The 17,874-nt window shown below is 27.3% G+C and overlaps 1 protein-coding gene across 7 annotated transcripts in view; it reads left to right on the top strand.

Moving 5' to 3' along the window:
* Nucleotides 1-17,874, top strand: part of LOC126743390 (uncharacterized) — a 444,135-nt gene that overhangs the window by 378,437 nt on the left and 47,824 nt on the right. For all 7 annotated transcript variants that reach the window (XR_007662855.1, XM_050450462.1, XM_050450459.1 and 4 more), the window contains one exon: nucleotides 26-326. Coding sequence is in view for 6 of the 7 variants with exons in the window: in XM_050450462.1 (XP_050306419.1) it covers nucleotides 26-326 (301 nt within the window). In the remaining variant the exon portion in view is untranslated. The remainder of the gene's footprint in view (nucleotides 1-25; nucleotides 327-17,874) is intronic.

The raw sequence follows: 17,874 nt of genomic DNA, 5'->3' as shown, positions 1-17,874 counted from the left end.
TTTTACTCCGAAAAAATCTCTTAAGGAACGGCCACATGTTGACGCACCGCAATAAGAAACCGTACGAGTGTAAAGCGGACGGATGCGGCAAGAGTTACTGTGACGCGAGATCATTGAGGAGACACAACGAGAACCACCACGTGACGTCACACTCTTCCGGTGGTAGTACGACGACCATGTCGCCAGCACAGGGTGCGGCGAGTGGAGATGCCGCATCGCCGCACGGGAGCAGTTGCATCCAGTACGCTCCACCCCCGTCTGGATCTCCGAAGGAGGTTAAGGAGGGAAAGACGCAGTTGCAACAGTTGTTGTCTACGGAGTCGAAGGTGAGTGAGTAGAAGTGAGGAATGAGTTGGAAGAAGTGAGAGGAAATGTTTTTGAAATAAGTAGACGTGTAGATCAACCGGAAGTCTTTAAATAAACTGCGAGTGAGAGTGACTCTCATGACACTGACAGCATTGACAGTATTGAAAAATGTTGTAAAAACAGCCTTAGGTTGACGTTTACTGTAAACCGTTAAATTTGAACAGGCACAAGTGAACAAGAGCCTCGAAATTATTGCAAAAATAAATAAAATCACTGTTGAGATAAATTTTTTATGAGAGTCATTCAGGGATATCAAATTTTAACATCACTGTGATTTTTTTTTGAGTATTATTGACTCATCTCTCTCTGTTTCATGGGGCTTAAGAAATGACTCAATAACTCCGAAATGGTTGTATTTACGTAGAAACTTGTAGATACCTTTATTATGTAGTAACTCATTGGCTTTTATATGAAACTTAAATCAATAAAATCGTTGCAATAGTTTTCAATCTATTTGGATTTTTGACAAGCCTTTGATGGTGTCAAGGTTTTCTTAATCTGTTGAAAAACTACTCAATAACTCCGAAACAGTTGAACTTACGAATAAATTTGTAAATACATTTTTTGTATAGGAACTCATTGGCTTTCATGTAAAACTAAAATCAATAAAATCATTCAACGAGTTTTTAATATATTTGAATTTTTCTAAAGCCTGTGACTGTATCAAGGTTTTTTCAGTCCGTTGAAAAACTACTTAATAACTCCGAAATAGTTGAATATACGAAGAAACTTGTAAATACATTTTTTGTCTAGAAACTCATTGGCTTTCATTAAAACTAAAATCAATAAAATTGTTCAACGAGTTTTTAATATATTTGGATTTTTGCAAAGCCTTTGACAGTATCAAGATTATTTCAGTCCCTTGAAAAACTACTCAATAACTCTGAAACGGTTATATTTACGAATAAACTTGTAAATTCATTTTTTGTATAGGAACTCATTGGCTTTCATGTACAACTAAAATCAATAAAATCGTTCAACGAGTTTTTAATATATTTGAATTCTTCTAAAGCCTGTGACCGTATCAAGGTTTTTTCAGTCCGTTGAAAAACTACTAAATAACTCCGAAACAGTTGAATATACGATGAAACTTGTAAATACCTTTTTTGTGTAGAAACTCATTGGCTTTCATTAAAAATTAAATCAATAAAATTGTTCAACGAGTTTTTAATATATTTGGATTTTTGCAAAGCCTTTGACAGTATCAAGATTATTTCAGTCCCTTGAAAAACTACTCAATAACTCCGAAACAGTTGAATATACGATGAAACTTGTAAATACCTTTTTTGTGTAGAAACTCATTGGCTTTCATCAAAAACTAAAATCAATAAAATCGTTTCACAAGTTTCCAATATATTTGGATTTTTGCAAAGCCTTTGACAGTATCAAGGTTGTTTTAGTCCCTTGAAAAACTACTCAATAACTACTAAAAACTATAAACTATAAAAAAATACTACTATAAACTACTCAATAATTTTTGAGGGTATGTTTTTAACGGAAAACGGTAATTTCCAAATTAAAAATGTTCGTGGTTATTTTGACACGGTCAAAAGATCCCAAAGTTGTCATTTATTGACAGTTGAAAATTGTTTAAAAATTAGCATAAAAGTTCTTCAATGAATGTTTAAATACACAGTGTCGAGAAAAAAACATAAATTATTCAAATTTCCGGGCAGTAATCACGTTCAAACTAAGGCCGTTTTTACACGATTTTTCAGGCTTACCAACAACATAAAAAATGTAAATGATAATGGTGTCATTTCCGTATTGGTGCCAAATCTGGGAATTTGTTTTGTTGGTAAGCCTGAAAAAACGTCTAAAAACGGTCTTAGTTTGACGTTTTATGAAAACCGTTATATTTGAAAAGGCACAAGTGCGGGAAATTTAAGAAATTTCTATAAATATAATTTTTTTCAAGGCTTTATTTTTAACGGAAAAACGGTAATTTCCAAATTAAAAATGTTCGTGGTTATTGTTAAATACATAGTGCCGAGAAAGAAACATTAATTATTCAAATTTCCCGCCACTGGTCAGACGTTCAAACTAAGGGCGTTTTTACACGACTTTTCAGGCTAACCAACATTATTAAGAAAATTAAAATGTAAATATTTGGGATCTTTTGACTATGGTCATTATGCCATACTGACAGTTATTTAAAGTTCAAAAAAGTGATTTTTCTGAATCACTCCTTTTTTCTTAGAGACGTTTCTTCCTTAAATTTACAGAGGGTCGAGAGCAAAAATTATTTGTATGAACTTTTCAAATTTCCCGCCATTGTTTACCTTCGAATTAGGGCCGTTTTTGCACGAATTTACAGGCTTACCAACAAAAATATAAGCAAACAAACAAAAATATATACAACAAAATAATGCCATAAAAGTTATTATATATACAATATATACAAATAATAATAATATTATATTGATATTTGAATTGAATGTTTCATAAATTAGAAAAAAAAATGTTTGACATGCGCTGGTTTGCCCGTCAACGATTAACGTGTGTTCAGTTTAATACGAGCTAAAGAAAGATGGAAAATGGCGAATTCTAGTGAACATCAAAAGTTTATTGGAGTTGTTGAATTTTGGAAAGAAGTTGTTTTCTTTTCTTCATAAGATTTTTTTTCAAAATTTAATACATTTTTTTTAATGCAGTTAAATTATTCAAAGAATGTGTGTACAAATTTTGAAAATTTTTTAAACATTTTTTTTCTCTCAAAATTTTGTATATTTTAACTAAGGAAGCTGTGTAGCAATTTTCGAACCTCTCTCTAGTCTGGTTTTTGATTTATCAGCTTTGTTTGGCACACGAGTTTAATCAGTTGGTCCCTGTCGCACTTGTTGTGTGCCTTATGTTGTTTCTTCTTCTTTTTTTTTGTTTATTGAAGACGTCAAAGTTTGTTCTTTGGGATTGCCTGAAACATACTTACCATCGTTTTTTTTTTTTTTATTTTTTAGAGAGGTTAAAAAAATCTGCTAACAGACACCCCGGGCCAGCCCGGGGTAGTGTGGGGTTGGGGTTATTTGCAACCCCGACCCACTAAAAACCATTCCTCTAAGTCAAAAATTCAGGGTAAAAGCACACTGGTTACATGCTTTGTCAATTTTTCAAGGAAAATAGCACACTGATACATGCTTGGTCAATTTTTCAAGGGAAAAATAGCACACTGATACATGCTTGGTCAATTTTTCAAGGAAAATAAGCACACTGATACATGCTTGGTCAATTTTTCAAGGGAAAAATAGCACACTGATACATGATTTGTCAATTTTATTCAGGGAAGCACACTGATACATGCTTGGTCAATTTTTCAAGGAAAATAGCACACTGATACATGCTTGGTCAATTTTTCAAGGGAAAAAGTAGCACACTGATACATGCTTGGTCAATTTTATTCAAGGAAGCACACTGATACATGCTTGGTCAATTTTTCAAGGAAAATAAGCACACTGATACATGCTTGGTCAATTTTTCAAGGGAAAAATAGCACACTGATACATGATTTGTCAATTTTATTCAGGGAAGCACACTGATACATGCTTGGTCAATTTTTCAAGGAAAATAAGCACACTGATACATGCTTGGTCAATTTTTTAAGGGAAAAAATAGCACACTGATACATGCTTGGTCAATTTTTCAAGGGAAAAATAGCACACTGATACATGCTTGGTCAATTTTTCAAGGGAAAAATAGCACACTGATACATGCTTGGTCAATTTTTAAGGGAAAAAATAGCACACTGATACATGCTTGGTCAATTTTTCAAGGGAAAAATAGCACACTGATAAATGCTTGGTCACTTTTTTAAGGGAAAAATAGCACACTGATACATGCTTGGTCAATTTTTCAAGGGAAAAAATAGCACACTGATACATGATTTGTCAATTTTTTCAGGGAAGCACACTGATACATGCTTGGTCAATTTTATTCAAGGAAGCACACTGATACATGCTTGGTCAATTTTTCAAGGGAAAAAATAGCACACTGATACATGATTTGTCAATTTTTTTAAGGAAGCACACTGATACATGATTTGTCAATTTTTTCAGGGAAGCACACTGATACATGCTTGGTCAATTTTTCAAGGAAAATAGCACACTGATACATGCTTTGTCAATTTTTTAAGGGAAAAAGTAGCACACTGATACATGATTTGTCAATTTTTTCAGGGAAGCACACTGATACATGCTTGGTCAATTTTTCAAGGGAAAAAATAGCACACTGATACATGATTTGTCAATTTTTTTAAGGAAGCACACTGATACATGATTTGTCAATTTTTTCAGGGAAGCACACTGATACATGCTTGGTCAATTTTTCAAGGGAAAAAATAGCACACTGATACATGATTTGTCAATTTTTTTAAGGAAGCACACTGATACATGATTTGTCAATTTTTTCAGGGAAGCACACTGATACATGCTTGGTCAATTTTTCAAGGAAAATAGCACACTGATACATGCTTTGTCAATTTTTTAAGGGAAAAAGTAGCACACTGATACATGATTTGTCAATTTTTTCAGGGAAGCACACTGATACATGCTTGGTCAATTTTTCAAGGGAAAAAATAGCACACTGATACATGATTTGTCAATTTTATTCAAGGAAGTACACTGATACATGCTTGGTCAATTTTTCAAGGGAAAAATAGCACACTGATACATGCTTTGTCAATTTTTCAAGGGAAAAAGTAGCACACTGATACATGATTTGTCAATTTTATTCAAGGAAGCACACTGATACATGCTTTGTCAATTTTTCAAGGGAAAAAGTAGCACACTGATACATGATTTGTCAATTTTATTCAAGGAAAATAGTACACTGATACATGCTTGGTCAATTTTTCAAGGGAAAAATAGCACACTGATACATGATTTGTCAATTTTTTTAAGGAAGCACACTGATACATGATTTGTCAATTTTTTCAGGGAAGCACACTGATACATGCTTGGTCAATTTTTCAAGGGAAAAAATAGCACACTGATACATGATTTGTCAATTTTTTTAAGGAAGCACACTGATACATGATTTGTCAATTTTTTCAGGGAAGCACACTGATACATGCTTGGTCAATTTTTCAAGGAAAATAGCACACTGATACATGCTTTGTCAATTTTTTAAGGGAAAAAGTAGCACACTGATACATGATTTGTCAATTTTTTCAGGGAAGCACACTGATACATGCTTGGTCAATTTTTCAAGGGAAAAAATAGCACACTGATACATGATTTGTCAATTTTATTCAAGGAAGCACATTGATACATGCTTGGTCAATTTTTCAAGGAAAATAGCACACTGATACATGCTTTGTCAATTTTTCAAGGGAAAAAGTAGCACACTGATACATGCTTGGTCAATTTTATTCAAGGAAGCACACTGATACATGCTTGGTCAATTTTTCAAGGGAAAAAATAGCACACTGATACATGATTTGTCAATTTTATTCAAGGAAGTACACTGATACATGCTTGGTCAATTTTTCAAGGGAAAAATAGCACACTGATACATGCTTTGTCAATTTTTCAAGGGAAAAAGTAGCACACTGATACATGATTTGTCAATTTTATTCAAGGAAGCACACTGATACATGCTTTGTCAATTTTTCAAGGGAAAAAGTAGCACACTGATACATGATTTGTCAATTTTATTCAAGGAAAATAGTACACTGATACATGCTTGGTCAATTTTTCAAGGGAAAAATAGCACACTGATACATGATTTGTCAATTTTATTCAGGGAAGCACACTGATACATGCTTTGTCAATTTTTCAAGGGAAAAATAGCACACTGATACATGATTTGTCAATTTTTTCAGGGAAGCACACTGATACATGCTTGGTCAATTTTTTAAGGGAAAAATAGCACACTGATACATGATTTGTCAATTTTATTCAGGGAAGCACACTGATACATGCTTTGTCAATTTTTTCAGGGAAGCACACTGATACATGCTTGGTCAATTTTTCAAGGGAAAAAATAGCACACTGTTTACATGCTTGGTCAATATTTCAAGAGTTTATATGCATTGTCAACACATTAGTTAGTTAAGTCGAGTGAAGTCACGTCAAGTTGTAATTCTTTTTAATAAGATAAATACATTGCAAAATAATTTCTTAAACTCTAAAAGCCTTCGTTACTTATCTACGATTGGATATTACTTTATTTAAATCAAATTAATCTTAAGTCATAAAAACCCATATTTCAATTATAATATGAAGAGAGAAAGCAGCTTCAATGAGGAAATTTAACGCATAAATTTCCTATAGACACCATTAAGATTTTAATAAATTCTAAAAGCTTTTTTTTATAAAATTATTATTTTGTTCGTTTATTATTAGAGCACCCTATGAAAATGTGATCTTGTTTAAAGTGCAGATTTAGCGAATAAATCTGCTAGCTAATCACCGAGAAAAATTTCAATAAAGAGGAAATTTAGCGAATAAATTTCCTATAGAAAACTTTTAAGATTTGAATAATTTCTAAATATTTCTTTATGAATTAAGTTTGAAGTGCAGGTTTAGCGAATAAATCTGCCAATAAATATTTTGTTCGTTCATTATTAGAACAGCCCATAATAATGTGATCTTTTTACCCCATAGTTATTTCATGTGAATGTGAATTTAACGAATAAATTCACAGAAAACTTTTGAGAAAGAATATTAAGGTTTTTCAAAGAAAATGTTTGACTGTTTAAAAAGGTGGAAATTTAGCGAATAAATTTCCTTAAAGAACATTTAATTTTTGAAAAAATATTAGAATTTATTAAAATCTGTATTTGTCTTATTATCCCTTAATGATTTCATGTGAATGTGAATTTAACGAATAAATCCACAGGAAACTTTTGAGAAAAATATTTTAAAGTTTTTCAAAGAAAATGTTTGACTGTTTTAAAAGGTGGAAATTTAGCGAATAAATTTCCTTAAAGAACATTTAGTTTTTAAAAAAATATTAAAATTTATTAAAGTCTGTATTTGTCTTATTATCCCTTAATGATTTCATGTGAATGTGAATTTAACGAATAAATCCACAGGAAACTTTTGAGAAAAATATTTTAAAGTTTTTCAAAGAAAATGTTTGACTGTTTTAAAAGTTGGAAATTTAGCGAATAAATTTCCTTAAAGAACATTTAGTTTTTAAAAAAATATTAAAATTTATTAAAGTCTGTATTTGTCTTATTATCCCTTAATGATTTCGTTTGAGTGTAAATTTAGCGAATAAATCCACAGGAAACTTTTGAGAAAAAAATATTAAAATTTTTTAAAGAAAATGTTTGACTGTTTTAAAAGGTGGAAATTTAGCGAATAATTTTCTTATAGAAAACTTTTAAGATTTGAATAATTTCTTAATATTTTTTATGAATTAAGTTTGAAGTGCAGGTTTAGCGAATAAATCTGCCAATAAATATTTTATTCGTTTATTATTAGATGACCCCATAATAATGTTATCTGGTTTAAAGTACAGATTTAGCTAATCGGAGAGAGAGATTTAAATAAAGAGGAAATTTAACGAATAAATTTCCCTAAAAGAAAAAAATTACTTTCCAGAAAATTTTGAAGAAATATAAGAATTTATTAAAATCTGTATTTGTCTTTTTACCCCTTAATAATTTCATGTGAATGTAAATTTAACGAATAAATCCACAGAAAACCTTTGAGAAAAAATATTAAAGTTTTTCAAAGAAAATGTTGGACTGTTTTAAAAGGTGGAAATTTAGCGAATAAATTTCCCTAAAAAAAATAATTTTTCAAAAAATTTTGAAGAAATATTAGAATTTATTCAAATCTGTCTTTATCTTATTACTCCTTAATGATTTCATGTGAATGTGAATTTAACGAATAAATCCATAGGAAACTTTTGAGAACAAATATTAAAATTTTTCAAAGAAAATGGTTGACTGTTTTAAAAATTGGAAGTTTAGCGAATAAATTTCCTTAAAGAACATTTAGTTTTTAAAAAAATATTTGAATTTATTAAAATCTGTATTTGTCTTTTTACCCCTTAGTGATTTCATGTGAATGTGAATTTAACGAATAAATTCACAAAAAACTTTTGAAAAAAAATATTAAAGTTTTTCAAAAAAATGTTTGACTGTTTTAAAAGGTGGAAATTTAGCGAATAAATTTCCTTAAAGAACATTTAATTTTTGAAAAAATATTAGAATTTATTAAAATCTGTATTTGTTTTATTACCCCTTAGTGATTTCATGTGAGTGTGAATTTAGCGAATAAATCCACAGAAAACTTTTGAGAAAAATATTTTAAAGTTATTCAAAGAAAATGTTTGACTGTTTTAGAAGGTGGAAATTTAGCGAATAAATTTCCTTAAAGAACATTTAATTTTTGAAAAAATATTAGAATTTATTAAAATCTGTATTTGTCTTATTATCCCTTAATGATTTCATGTGAGTGTGAATTTAGCGAATAAATTCACAGAAAGCTTTTGAGAAAAATATTTTAAAGTTATTCAAAGAAAATGTTTGACTGTTTTAAAAGTTGGAAATTTAGCGAATAAATTTCCTTAAAGAACATTTAGTTTTTAAAAAAATATTAAAATTTATTAAAGTCTGTCTTTGTCTTATTATCCCTTAATGATTTCGTGTGAGTGTGAATTTAGCGAATAAATCCACAGGAAACTTTTGAGAAAAAATATTAAAGTTTTTCAAAGAAAATGTTTGACTGTTTAAAAAGGTGGAAATTTAGCGAATAAATTTCCTTAAAGAACATTTAGTTTTTAAAAAAATATTAGATTTATTAAAATCTGTATTTGTCTTATTACCCCTTAGTGATTTTATGTAAGTGTGAATTTAACGAATAAATCCACAAGAAACTTTTGAAAAAAATATTTAGGTTATTCAAAGAAAATGTTTGACTGTTTTAAAAGGTGGAAATTTAGCGAATAAATTTCTTATAGAAAACTTTTAAGATTTGAATAATTTCTAAATATTTTTTTATGAATTAAGTTTGAAGTGCAGGTTTAGCGAATAAACCTGCCAATAAATATTTTGTTCGTTTATTATTAGAATAGCCCATAATAATGTGATTTGGTTTAAAGTACAGATTTAGCAAATCAGAGAGAGAACTTTTAATAAAGAGGAAATTTAGCGAATAAATTTCCCTAAAAAAAAATTACTTTTTAGAAAATTTTGAAGAAATATTAGAGCTTATTCAAATCTGTATTTGTCTTATTATCCCTTAGTAATTTCATGTAAATGTGAATTTAGCGAATAAATCCACAAGAAACTTTTGAAAAAAAAATTGTAAAGTTTTTCAAAGAAAATGTTTGACTGTTTTAAAAGGTGGAAATTTAGCGAATAAATTTCCTTAAAGAACATTTAATTTTTGAAAAAATATTAGAATTTATTAAAATCTGTATTTGTCTTATTACTCCTTAGTGATTTCATGTGAATGTGAATTTAACGAATAAATCCACAGGAAACTTTTGAGAAAAATATTTTAAAGTTTTTCAAAGAAAATGTTTGACTGTTTTAAAAGTTGGAAATTTAGCGAATAAATTTCCTTAAAGAACATTTAGTTTTTAAAAAAATATTAAAATTTATTAAAGTCTGTATTTGTCTTATTATCCCTTAATGATTTCGTGTGAGTGTGAATTTAGCGAATAAATCCACAGGAAACTTTTGAGAAAAAAATATTAAATTTTTTTAAAGAAAATGTTTGACTGTTTTAAAAGGTGGAAATTTAGCGAATAATTTTCTTATAGAAAACTTTTAAGATTTGAATAATTTCTAAATATTTTTTATGAATTAAGTTTGAAGTGCAGGTTTAGCGAATAAATCTGCCAATAAATATTTTATTCGTTTATTATTAGATCACCCCATAATAATGTTATCTGGTTTAAAGTATAGATTTAGCTAATCAGAGAGAGAGATTTAAATAAAGAGGAAATTTAACGAATAAATTTCCCTAAAAGAAAAAAATTACTTTCCAGAAAATTTTGAAGAAATATTAGAATTTATTAAAAACTGTATTTGTCTTATTATCCCTTAATGATTTCATGTGAATGTGAATTTAACGAATAAATTCACAGAAAACTTTTGAGAAATAATATTAAGGTTTTTCAAAGAAAATGTTTGACTGTTTAAAAAGGTGGAAATTTAGCGAATAAATTTCCTTAAAAAAAATATTTTTCAGAAAATTTTAAAGAAATATTAGAATTTATTAAAATCTGTTTTTGTCTTATTACCCCTTAGTGATTTCATGAGAATGTGAATTTAGCAAATAAATCCACAGCAAACTTTTGAGAAAAAATATTAAAGTTTTTCAAAGAAAAAGTTTGACTGTTTTAAAAAGGTGGAAATTTAGCGAATAAATTTCCCTAAAGAACATTTAGTTTTCAGAAAATTTTCAAGAAATATTAGAATTTATTAAAATCTGTATTTGTCTTTTTACCCCATGGTTATTTCATGTGAATGTGAATTTAACGAATAAATTCACAGGTAACTTTTGAGAAAAAATATTAAAGTTTTTCAAAGAAAATATTTGACTTTTTTAAAAGGTGGAAATTTAGCGAATAAATTTCCTTAAAGAACATTTAGTTTTTAAAAAAATATTAAAATTTATTAAAGTCTGTATTTGTCTTATTATCCCTTAATGATTTCGTGTGATTGTGAATTTAGCGAATAAATCCACAGGAAACTTTTGAGAAAAAATATTAAAGTTTTCAAAGAAAATGTTTGACTATTTCAAAAGGTGGAAATTTAGCGAATAAATTTCCCAAAAAAAAATATTTTTCAGAATATTTTGAAGAAATATTAGAATTTATTCAAATCTGTACTTGCCATTTTACCCCTTAGTGATTTTATGTGAATGTGAATTTAACGAATAAATTCACAGAAAACTTTTGAGAAAGAATATTAAGGTTTTTCAAAGAAAATGTTTGACTGTTTAAAAAGGTGGAAATTTAGCAAATAAATTTTCTTAAAGAACATTGAATTTTTGAAAAAATATTAGAATTTATTAAAATCTGTATTTGTCTTTTTATCCCTTAGTGATTTCATGTGAATGTGAATTTAACGAATAAATTCACAGAAAACTTTTGAGAAAGAATATTAAGGTTTTTCAAAGAAAATGTTTGACTGTTTTAAAAGGTGGAAATTTAGCGAATAAATTTCCTTAAAGAACATTGAATTTTTGAAAAAATATTAGAATTTATTAAAATCTGTATTTGTCTTTTTATCCCTTATTGATTTCATGTGAATGTGAATTTAACGAATAAATCCACAGGAAACTTTTAAGAAAAAATATTAAAGTTTTTCATAGAAAATGTTTGACTGTTTTAATAGGTGGAAATTTAGCGAATAAATTTCCTAAAAAAAAAATATTTTTCAGAAAATTTGAAAGAAATATTAGAATTTATTCAAATCTGTATTTGTCTTTTCACCCCTTAGTGATGTCATGTGAATGTGAATTTAGCGAATAAATCCACAGAAAACTTTTGAGAAATATTATTAAAGTTTTTTAAAGAAAATGTTTGACTGTTTTTAAAGGTGGAAATTTAGCGAATAAATTTCCCTAAAAAAAATAATTTTTCAGAAAATTTTGAAGAAATATTAGAGTTTATTTAAATCTGTATTTGTCTTTTTACCCCTTAGTAATTTCATGTAAGTGTGAATTTAACGAATAAATCCACAAGAAACTTTTGAAAAAAAATATTAAAGTTATTCAAAGAAAATGTTTGACTGTTTTAAAAGATGGAAATTTAGCGAATAAATTTCCTTAAAGAACATTTAGTTTTTAAAAAAATATTAAAATTTATTAAAGTCTGTATTTGTCTTATTATCCCTTAATGATTTCGTGTGAGTGTGAATTTAGCGGATAAATCCACAGGAAACTTTTGAGAAAGAATATTAAGGTTTTTCAAAGAAAATGTTTGACTGTTTTAAAAGGTGGAAATTTAGCGAATAAATTTCCCTAAAAAAATATTTTTCAGAAAATTTTGAAGAAATATTAGACTTTATTCAAATCTGTATTGGTCTTTTTATCCCTTAGTAATTTCATGTGAATGTGAATTTAACGAATAAATCCACAGAAAACTTTTGAGAAAAAATATTAAAGTTTTTCAAAGAAAATATTTGACTGTTTTAAAAGGTGGAAATTTAGCGAATAAATTTCCTTAAAGAACATTTAATTTTTGAAAAAATATTAGAATTTATTAAAATCTGTATTTGTCTTATTATCCCTTAATGATTTCATGTGAATGTGAATTTAACGAATAAATCCACAGGAAACTTTTGAGAAAAATATTTTAAAGTTTTTCAAAGAAAATGTTTGACTGTTTTAAAAGTTGGAAATTTAGCGAATAAATTTCCTTAAAGAACATATAGTTTTTAAAAAAATATTAAAATTTATTAAAGTCTGTATTTGTCTTATTATCCCTTAATGATTTCGTGTGAGTGTGAATTTAGCGAATAAATCCACAGGAAACTTTTGAGAAAAAAATATTAAAATTTTTTAAAGAAAATGTTTGACTGTTTTAAAAGGTGGAACTTTAACGAATAATTTTCTTATAGAAAACTTTTAAGATTTGAATAATTTCTAAATATTTTTTATGAATTAAGTTTGAAGTGCAGGTTTAGCGAATAAATCTGCCAATAAATATTTTATTCGTTTATTATTAGATCACCCCATAATAATGTTATCTGGTTTAAAGTATAGATTTAGCTAATCAGAGAGATAGATTTAAATAAAGAGGAAATTTAACGAATACATTTCCCTAAAAGAAAAAAATTACTTTCCAGAAAATTTTGAAGAAATATTAGAATTTATTAAAAACTGTATTTGTCTTATTATCCCTTAATGATTTCATGTGAATGTGAATTTAACGAATAAATTCACAGAAAACTTTTGAGAAATAATATTAAGGTTTTTCAAAGAAAATGTTTGACTGTTTTAAAAGGTGGAAATTTAGCGAATAAATTTCCCAAAAAAAAAATTATTTTTCAGAAATTTTTAAAGAAATATTAGAATTTATTAAAATCTGTTTTTGTCTTATTACCCCTTAGTGATTTCATGTGAATGTGAATTTAGCGAATAAATCCACAGCAAACTTTTGAGAAAAAATATTAAAGTTATTTAAAGAAAATATTTGACTGTTTTAAAAGGTGGAAATTTAGCGAATAAATTTCCTTAAAGAACATTTAGTTTTTAAAAAAATATTAAAATTTATTAAAGTCTGTATTTGTCTTATTATCCCTTAATGATTTCATGTGAATGTGAATTTAACGAATAAATCCACAGGAAACTTTTGAGAAAAATATTTTAAAGTTTTTCAAAGAAAATGTTTGACTGTTTTAAAAGTTGGAAATTTAGCGAATAAATTTCCTTAAAGAACATTTAGTTTTTAAAAAAATATTAAAATTTATTAAAGTCTGTATTTGTCTTATTATCCCTTAATGATTTCGTGTGAGTGTGAATTTAGCGAATAAATCCACAGGAAACTTTTGAGAAAAAATAATAAAGTTTTTCAAAGAAAAAGTTTGACTGTTTTAAAAGGTGGAAATTTAGCGAATAAATTTCCTTAAAAAACATTGAATTTTTGAAAAAATATTAGAATTTATTAAAATCTGTATTTGTCTTTTTATCCCTTAGTGATTTCATGTGAATGTGAATTTAACGAATAAATTCACAGGTAACTTTTGAGAAACAATTTTAAAGTTTTTCAAAGTAACTGTTTGACTGTTTTAAAAGGTGGAAATTTAGCGAATAAATTTCCCAAAAAAAAAATTATTTTTCAGAAAAATGTTGAAGATATTAGAATTTATTCAAATCTGTATTTGTCTTTTTATCCCTTAGCAATTTTATGTGAGCGTGAATTTAGCGAATAAATCCACAGGAAACTTTTGAGAAAAAATATTAAAGTTTTTCAAAGAAAATGTTTGACTGTTTTAAAAGTTGGAAATTTAGCGAATAAATTTCCTTAAAGAACATTTAGTTTTTAAAAAAATATTAAAATTTATTAAAGTCTGTATTTGTCTTATTATGCCTTAATGATTTCGTGTGAGTGTGAATTTAGCGAATAATTTTCTTATAGAAAACTTTTAAGATTTGAATAATTTCTTAATATTTTTTATGAATTAAGTTTGAGGTGCAGGTTTAGCGAATAAATCTGCCAATAAATATTTTATTCGTTTATTATTAGATCACCCCATAATAATGTTATCTGGTTTAAAGTACAGATTTAGCTAATCAGAGAGAGAGATTTAAATAAAGAGGAAATTTAAAGAATAAATTTCCCTAAAAGAAATAATTACTGTTCAGAAAATTTTGAAGAAATATTAGAATTTATTAAAATCTGTATTTGTCTTATTACCCCTTAGTGATTTCATGTGAATGTGAATTTAACGAATAAATTCACAGAAAACTTTTGAGAAAGAATATTAAGTTTTTTCAAAGAAAATGTTTGACTGTTTAAAAAGGTGGAAATTTAGCGAATAAATTTCCTTAAAAAAAATATTTTTCAGAAAATTTTAAAGGAATATTAGAATTTATTAAAATCTGTAGTTGTCTTTTTACCCCATAGCTATTTCATGTGATTGTGAATTTAACGAATAAATCCACAGGAAACTTTTGAGAAAAAATATTAAAGTTATTCAAAGAAAATATTTGACTGTTTTAAAAGGTGGAAATTTAGCGAATAAATTTCCTTAAAGAACATTTAGTTTTTAAAAAAATATTAAAATTTATTAAAGTCTGTATTTGTCTTATTATCCCTTAATAATTTCATGTGAATGTGAATTTAACGAATAAATCCACAGGAAACTTTTGAGAAAAATATTTTAAAGTTTTTCAAAGAAAATGTTTGACTGTTTTAAAAGTTGGAAATTTAGCGAATAAATCTCCTTAAAGAACATTTAGTTTTTAAAAAAATATTAAAATTTATTAAAGTCTGTCTTTGTCTTATTATCCCTTAATGATTTCGTGTGAGTGTGAATTTAGCGAATAAATCCACAGGAAACTTTTGAGAAAATATATTAAAGTTTTCAAAGAAAATGTTTGACTGTTTTAAAAGGTGGAAATTTAGCGAATAAATTTCTTATAGAAAACTTTTAAGATTTGAATAATTTCTAAATATTTTTTTATGAATTAAGTTTGAAGTGCAGGTTTAGCGAATAAACCTGCCAATAAATATTTTGTTCGTTTATTATTAGAACAGCCCATAATAATGTGATTTGGTTTAAAGTACAGATTTAGCAAATCAGAGAGAGAGATTTAAATAAAAAGGAAATTTAACGAATAAATTTCCCTACAAAAAAATTACTTTTCAGAAAATTTTGAAGAAATATGAGAATTTATTCAAATCTGTATTTGTCTTTTTACCCCATAGTTATTTCATGTGAATGTGAATTTAACGAATAAATTCACTTCTAACTCTTGAGAAAAAATATTTTAAAGTTTTTCAAAGAAAATGTTTGACTGTCTTAAAAGGTGGAAATTTAGCGAATAAATTTCCCTAAAAAAAATTATTTCTTCGAAAATTTTGAAAAAATATTAGAATTTATTAAAATCTATATTTGTCTTTTTACCCCTTATCGAATAAATCCACAGAAAAATTTTTTTAAACGTGAATTTAACGAATAAATTTATTTAATTTACTGTATTTCTTCTTGCAAACTAAGCCGAATGCAATATCCAATCGTAAATAATTCTGCAAAAAGTAATCAACACTAGCAAAAATTTCTGCAGTCGTAATTTTCTTATTGAATATACATTAGTTAAAATAGTAATTCAAATTTAAAACATTTTAGAATTTTAATTGCTTTTATTGTTCCTAGAATTTTATTGTTGTTTAAATGTAAATTTAGCGAATAAATTTACCCAAGAACTGCCACGAATAAAATATGAATTTTTCGTAATTTTTACTTTCATGTTAAACATCTACAATACCCAATAAATTGCATGCAGTAGTAAAAAAAATACAGTACTTACCCTTTATTCTCCAATGGTACAGGAACCACAATAAACACACCACAAACACAAACACTTTTTTTTACAAAAAATTATTGACTGTGTTAAAGGTGGAAATTTAGCGAATAAATTTCCCCAATAAAATTTTGAAAAAATTTAAGAATTTATTTAAATCCGTATTTGTCTTACAAATTACAACCCCCTTTAACGATTCAATGTGAATTTAGCGAATAAATTCACAAAAACTTTGACTCATAATTATATTCTTATTGTCATGTAAATTTAGCGAATAAATTTACTCAAGAATTGCCACTAATAAAATATGAATTTGACTACTTTAAAAGGTGGAAATTTAGCGAATAAATTTCCCTAAAGAACATTTAGATTTTAGAAATTTTTGAAGAAATATTAGAATTTAATAAAATCTGTATTTGTTTTATTACTCCTTAATGATTTCATGTGAATGTGAATTTAACGAATAAATCCACAGGATACTTTTGAGAAAAAATATTAAAATTTTTTTAAACAAATATTTGACTGTTTTAAAAGGTGGAAATTTAGCGAATAAATTTCCCTAAAAAAAAATTACTTTTAAGAAAATTTTGAAAAAATTTAAGAATTTATTAACGATTTTTTCAAAAATCTTTGACTTATGCTAATATTCTTATTGTCATGTAAATTTAGCGAATAAATTTACTCAAGAATTGCCACTAATAAATTATGAATTTTTCGTAATTTTTGCTTCCATGTTAAACATTTATAATACCCAATAAATTGCATGCAGTTGTAAAAAAAATTCAGTACTTACCTTTTACTCCTCCAATAGTACAGGAACCACCAAAAAAAAAAAACACATTAAAAACACTAACACTGTACCACCACAGGAACACAAGGGAAACATTTTCTTCCGACCGCTGCTCGAACAAGACTGAGGAGGTACTGACTGTAACTCTCAAGCGAAATGTTTCATCCCCTCCACTCACCCGATGCCACCCGAACGTCTCCGAAAGACTCCGCGCCGTCCGTAGAGGATGCGTGCGTCTTTACTTTCACTTTTCGTGCGCATTATAAGTTAATTTACTTCTTAGTCCAGTAAAATTAGAAATTGAATTCGGACTTTACTTTTCGGAATTTACTTTCACTAATATTGTGAATAACTTTTAAAAGGGTGATTTTATGTAGAAACGTTAAAAGACCTTTTTTTGTAGAGCCTTAAGTTGCCGTTAAGAATCTGTAATATTCTTTTTTATGTATTTATTTAAGAAACTGATAATGAAATTTAAAAGGAAACATTATGCTCAGTTTGGCAACATGGCTTAGCCAAGACTGTGAATCGAGTCGTGCTCAATCGTGGATGATCGTGCTAGCGTTGTTGCCATATAAAGCAAAAAGTATCAAATAGATACGGTACTGCCAGGAAAATAATACGTGTTTCTACTTATAGTCCTCTTCAAAGAATTAATTAATGTCTAATAATTTGAGGACGACGTTCGTTGAAAGCACGTGTTTTTTAACAATTTTTTTTTATAAAACACGCATACAATATTACAAGAAAAAAATTAAATTTTCGACGCAGGACGACGATTTG

Source organism: Anthonomus grandis, chromosome 12 (genome assembly GCF_022605725.1).
Source record: "Anthonomus grandis grandis chromosome 12, icAntGran1.3, whole genome shotgun sequence".
Classification (NCBI taxonomy): Eukaryota; Metazoa; Arthropoda; class Insecta; order Coleoptera; family Curculionidae; genus Anthonomus; species Anthonomus grandis.
The sequence above is the reverse complement of the archived record's forward strand: the minus strand, read 5'-3'. Positions and strand labels throughout refer to the sequence as shown.